The following is a 6,154-nucleotide window of genomic DNA, read 5'->3' as shown; positions in this document are numbered from 1 at the left end:
TGCGTCTACACTCTTATGTTGACAGAACTGGATGTAGTCTAGACGCGCTTTGTTGACAGAAGCTTTGTCGATAGTATCTGTTGACAAAACTTCTGTCAACAAAAGCCTGTCGTCTAGACGTACCCTAAGGCTACGTCTACATTACAAATGTTCTCAGCAAAAAAATACGCTCATGAGGGATTAATTTGCACGAGTCATGATTTCTTTTGCATTTTTTCTGCCGATCCGTTTTTGCGCAAGGTTTTTTTGAGCAAAAAGAAGCGTCACGGATGTTTTCTTTTGGCACAAAAAAACCCCCCTTTTTTCACAAGATCAGTAGACCTCCTTTTTAGGGGCATAAGGATGTTGTGAAAAAAGGGGGGAGATTTTTGCTCAAAAAGGAAACGTCCACACGGCTTGTTTTTGTACAACCCCCTCAGTGGAGAAAGGGATCGGCAGAAAAGATGCAAATGAGACCGTGACTCATGCAAATGAGTCCCTGATTGGCATATTTTTTTGCCGGGAAAACACGTAGACATAACCTTAGAGACGAACATCATCGTCTTCTTGGAACGTGTGGGTATGAGGGGACTGGGCAGGGACTAGGAGCAAACCCGACCTCAGCCGTGTGCCTCCCCGTCTCAGATGGGCGTAGGCAATTGGTGCATCCCCCCTTCCAGATGGGACCTCCAGGAACCCCTACGCCGCGCCTGGCTCTGCCGTATCGAATTCCCACCCTCCAGCGCTCACTGGCCAAGCCTTCCCCACACACCCTTCCTTCTCCAGATCCGCAGTTGATTAAAGTTCACTTCCGTTCCCCGAGTGCCAGGGCATGGCCTATATGGCGGTGTGGATGTTGCGGGCAGCCCGCAGGGCGGATTTCATGGCACTGTCAATCCAGATGTGAGGCTGAGCCATCAGATCCCCGGAAAAATGGATCCTCCCCTCACTCCGGAACAGGATCTCGGAGTAGTCCATGTTTTGGTAGGGGGTGAGGGCGGCGTACGAGCCCATGGAGTATCTGTCCAGGCCCCATTTCTTGACCACGAACTTGCTGCAGACGTGGCGGAGGTAATCTTGGGGCAGCTGGTGGATGGCGGCCAGGTCCCGCATCACAACGTCCACGCACTTCTCGTCGCTCAGGGGAAGGAAAAATTCGGCATCATTGTCCCACGTGTAGGAAGCCAGGACCACCCCCAGGCCGGTGGGGAAACCATGGCTGGGGTAGTAGACGAATCTGGAAGGGCGGTTGGTGATGGATCTCCCTCCGTGAATCCCGTCCTTCTCCCAAAACTTCTCTTTGCAGGCCAAGGCGATCTTCACGTCTTGCGCGTAGTGAATGGCGCTCAGGGCTCGGCTCTTCGGAGCGGAAAGAGGTGGAGAAAACTCAATCAGCCGGGCGGCTTTCGCTGTGACCGTCACCAGGACATAGTCGGCCGTCACGGAGGATGGGGCCGATGCATTTCCCCGCAGGTAAAACACCGTTACTTGGTCCCCCCGGGTGTGTATCTTCACGACGGTGGAGAGAAATTCAACAGCCCCACGGAGGTGCTGGTAGAAGGCGTTGGAGAGCTGGTCGAACCCTCCCGTGATCTCATCGTAGCTGAAAGAAAAAGATGACGGCACGCGAATGACGTCCCCTGACCACTTAGCGGCATAAAGTTCACAAGAAGCAGAATTTCGAGAAGAGCAGGAAGGTGCTGCAATGCGAGCTGAGGGAGGGGGTCTGGGCGGGCGGCGGGTGCAGGTGGGGGACGAGGGAGGGGGTCTGGGCAGGCGGCGGGTGCAGGTGGCGAACGAGGGAGGGGGTCTGGGCAGGCGGCGGGTGCAGGTGGGGGATGGAAGGAGGGGGTCTGGGCCGGCGGCGGGTGCAGGTGGGGGGAGGTGGGGGAAGGGAGGGGGTCTGGGCAGGCGGCGGGTGCAGGTGGGGGATGGAAGGAGGGGGTCTGGGCGGGCGGTGGGTGCAGGTGGGGGACGAGGGAGGGGATCTGGGCAGGTGGGGGTGAGGGAGGGGGTGCAGGTGGGGGTGAGGGAGGGGGTCTGGGCAGGCGGTGGGTGCAGGTGGGGGACGAGGGAAGGGGTCTGGGCAGGCGGTGGGTGCAGGTGGGGGACGAGGGAAGGGGTCTGGGCAGGCGGTGGGTGCAGGTGGGGGACGAGGGAGGGGATCTGGGCAGGCGGTGGGTGCAGGTGGGGGATGAGGGAGGGGGTCTGGGCAGGCGGTGGGTGCAGGTGGGGGACGAGGGAGGGGATCTGGGCAGGCGGTGGGTGCAGGTGGGGGATGAGGGAGGGGGTCTGGGCAGGCGGTGGGTGCAGGTGGGGGACGAGGGAAGGGGTCTGGGCAGGCGGTGGGTGCAGGTGGGGGACGAGGGAGGGGATCTGGGCAGGCGGTGGGTGCAGGTGGGGGATGAGGGAGGGGGTCTGGGCAGGCGGTGGGTGCAGGTGGGGGACGAGGGAGGGGATCTGGGCAGGCGGTGGGTGCAGGTGGGGGATGAGGGAGGGGGTCTGGGCGGGCGGTGGGTGCAGGTGGGGGACGAGGGAGGGGATCTGGGCAGGCGGTGGGTGCAGGTGGGGGACGAGGGAGGGGGTCTGGGCAGGCGGTGGGTGCAGGTGGGGGACGAGGGAGGGGATCTGGGCAGGCGGTGGGTGCAGGTGGGGGACGAGGGAGGGGGTCTGGGCGGGCGGTGGGTGCAGGTGGGGGACGAGGGAGGGGATCTGGGCAGGCGGTGGGTGCAGGTGGGGGACGAGGGAAGGGGTCTGGGCAGGCGGTGGGTGCAGGTGGCGAACGAGGGAGGGGGTCTGGGCCGGCGGCGGGTGCAGGTGGGGGATGGAAGGAGGGGGTCTGGGCCGGCGGCGGGTGCAGGTGGGGGACGAGGGAGGGGGTCTGGGCAGACGGTGGGTGCAGGTGGGGGACGAGGGAAGGGGTCTGGGCAGGCGGTGGGTGCAGGTGGCGAACGAGGGAGGGGGTCTGGGCCGGCGGCGGGTGCAGGTGGGGGATGGAAGGAGGGGGTCTGGGCCGGCGGCGGGTGCAGGTGGGGGACGAGGGAGGGGGTCTGGGCAGACGGTGGGTGCAGGTGGGGGACGAGGGAAGGGGTCTGGGCAGGCGGTGGGTGCAGGTGGCGAACGAGGGAGGGGGTCTGGGCCGGCGGCGGGTGCAGGTGGGGGATGGAAGGAGGGGGTCTGGGCCGGCGGCGGGTGCAGGTGGGGGACGAGGGAGGGGGTCTGGGCAGGCGGTGGGTGCAGGTGGGGGATGGAAGGAGGGGGTCTGGGCGGGTGGTGGGGAGCAGTAGGGGCCATGTTTTGAGAAGCCCCGAGGTGCCTTTGCGAACGAAGGGAAGGCAGTCGGTTGGAGGCAGGGGGCGATTGAAGAGGTGTTGGAAAACAGGGGGGGGCGGGGGTCGACTGAGCGATCCGGCCATGGGGCCAGAGCCTTCCCATGAGAGAAGACGAAGACATATTTCGGCTCACCTCTGGTTGGCGATGGCGGCGTAGCCCATGGCCGAGTGCAGGAAGGACAGGTGGAATCGCCCTGCTTCATTCAGTAGGTCCCCGATCATGTCGATGGCGCCTCGACTTAAATTTCCTTCTTTGATCAAATACTCCTGGGGGGGCGGAAGAACGGGGCGGGGGAGAGAGGGAGGCATATTTTATCCCCACTGAGACATGGCAGCCTAAGGGATCTTGCCTCGCCGAGGCGCACAGGAAGGATACGACGTGCATGAGGACGGGCAGACGCCTGACCCTTCCACCACGTTCCTGTGTAATTCGTCTGTTTCCCCATCGGCCCACAGACCGGGAGGGACCTCGAGAGGCCATCAAGTCCCGTTCCCCCTCCCTCATGGCAGGACCAAGCACCGTGTAGACCAGCATTTCTTAATGTCGGAGGTGTGCCGCGGAGAGAACAGAATACAAAAAATGCCCTTAAAGGGACAAGCCCTCTTTTTTTTTTGAATGGTCATCCTTAAAGGGGAAAGCCTCCTTTTTTTCTTTTTGCTCAACAACTTTTCCCCGGGAGCTTGTTCTTTTTCTCAATAGCAACAAAAATCCTTGGTGTTCTCCATACAAAAAATTATTTTTTGGTGTTCCTCAGTCTTGAAAAGTTTAAGAAAACTGGTCTAGACCATCTATCCAGCCACCTGCCCCTTTAAGGGCGGCCATTTTGAACTCTTGTTCTCTGGGACACACTTCAAACTGCAAACCACAGTTTAAGAAACCCTGCTCTAGACCGTTCATCATTCTTGTTGCTCTTCTCTGGACTTTCTCCAATTTCTCCACATCTTCCCTGAAATGTGACCCCCAAGTTTCTCATTGCACAATCCTGATTTCAGTGAAATCAGCCGGTGCTTTGCCGTCGACTTCCACGAAGGCCTGGTTTTATCCGGAGCGTCCCGACCAGGGCGCGTCTACACTGCCGGGCTTAACTCGAAATAAGCGACGCAGCTTGAGCGCCATCAATTCCAGCGCTCGTTTCGAAATAGCAGATTTTGAAATTGGGAGCATCTGCACAGTGCGTATTTCGGAACGGAGCGCTCTTCCTCCACCGTCCCTTTGGCTGTGTCTATACAACATAGGAAAGCAACGATAGGCAAATGGCAAACCACAATGTGCAAACCTTTCCCGGCTTTTCTTTCAGAAGAGGTTTTCCCGACATTTGGCACGTCTACCCAGCACCAAATTTTGGACAAACCTCCTCTTTTGGCACATCCCTTCTTCCTCATACAAGGAGATTTCCCGGGATGGCAGAAGAACGCGTCTGCTTTTCCGACTTTTTTTCTTTCTGGAAAAGCGGACCCGTTCCTTTGGACGTAGCATCTTTTCCGGCGTCCTGGAAAAATCTGCCATGTAGACATAAGCTTCCACCTCATACAACGAGGGATCCGGGGGTTGGAGTCAGATGCCTGCCGGCGTGATAGCATTTCGCAAGGACTGCCAGCTGTGTCGACGCGCCCGCGGTTATTTCGAAACAACGCTAGTCTTTTCCCAAGAGCGTTGCTGTGTAGACGTAGCCTCACGGTTTAATTGCCTTGCACGAGAGAACCATGGACTGTCTTCTCCACACAGAGATCGACTGCTTTCTGGCATTTTGGGCGGGAGAGGCCTAGGGTGTGATGAGACTACACCTCTCTGTCGACAGATGTAGATTAGGCACATCGAAATTGCACCTCTTGTCGACAGAGGGATGCAAATCAAGCACATTGAAATTGCTAATGAAGCCGGGATTTAAATATCCCATGCCTCATTAGCATAAACATGGCCGCCACTTTTTTTTTCACCACGGCGTTTTTTTGGAGGAATGCAGGATCTGTCGAAAAAGGCTTTATTTTTGACAGAGCCGTGTCTAGAGCAGTGTTTCTGAAACTGTGTTTTGCTGTTGGAAGTGCGCCATGGAGAACAACAGAGTTCAAAATGGCCGTCCTTAAAGGGGCAGGCAACTTTTTTTTCCAAAAAAACGGTGTCGAAAAAAGCGGCGGCCGTGTTTATGCTAATGAGGCGTGGGATATTTAAATCCCGGCTTCGTTAGCAATTTTGAGGTGCTTGATTTGCATCCCTCTGTCGACAAGGGATGCAGTCTAGACATAACCCTAGAGGCTGTGAATTAATTGCCCCATTCCCGTCTCCCCTCTCCTACAAAGCAGAACCAGGAGGACGTCGGCTGAGCTGTTTGAAGACCCATGCGGTCGTCACGGGGCCGTGGTCCTGCTGGGTCGATAGGAGGAGTCTATTGCATTATCTCCTCCTTGGGAAATGGGGAAGATGGAGCCCAAACGACGCGGGAATGGCAGCTCCCATTACCTTGGTGGAAAAGGAGTCGTATTTCTCCTTCAGGGCTTGGCAGTCCGTGGTCACCTGGAGAGCAAGGAAGACACCGATGGCTTGGGTGAGGCACACGACTCAGCCTGGGCCCTTCCCTACCCCATTCCATACACGTGCCTCTTCCTCCCTTAAAGTGCGGCTCTGCACCCCTAGAAATGGCCCCCAGTCCAACCCAACTCAATCAACCCAGCCAGGGCTTGGTCCAGCCGGGACTGAAACACCTCTAGGGACCTCCATGAATGTATCTAGGTCTCTTTTGAACCCCGTTACAGTCCTAGCCTTGACAACTTCCTCAGGCAAGGAGTTCCACAGATCGACTAGGCGCGGTGTGAAGAAGACCTTCCCTTTTTTTGTTTTAAACCTG

General features: G+C 57.9%; 1 protein-coding gene across 1 annotated transcript in view; it reads right to left on the bottom strand.

Annotated features, from left to right (window-relative positions):
* Positions 1-216: 216 nt before the first annotated feature.
* LOC102457207 (L-amino-acid oxidase-like) overlaps positions 217-6,154 on the bottom strand; it is a 17,371-nt gene continuing 11,433 nt past the window's right edge. The window contains exons 5-7 of the mRNA XM_089771354.1: positions 5,770-5,823; positions 3,445-3,578; positions 217-1,582 (exon numbers count right to left, since the gene is read on the bottom strand). Coding sequence (XP_089627480.1) covers positions 817-1,582; positions 3,445-3,578; positions 5,770-5,823 — 954 coding nt within the window. The 3' untranslated portion in view covers positions 217-816. The remainder of the gene's footprint in view (positions 1,583-3,444; positions 3,579-5,769; positions 5,824-6,154) is intronic.

This window comes from Pelodiscus sinensis, chromosome 19 (assembly GCF_052426305.1).
Source record: "Pelodiscus sinensis isolate ZL-2025 chromosome 19, ASM5242630v1, whole genome shotgun sequence".
Classification (NCBI taxonomy): domain Eukaryota; kingdom Metazoa; phylum Chordata; order Testudines; family Trionychidae; genus Pelodiscus; species Pelodiscus sinensis.
The sequence above is the reverse complement of the archived record's forward strand: the minus strand, read 5'-3'. Positions and strand labels throughout refer to the sequence as shown.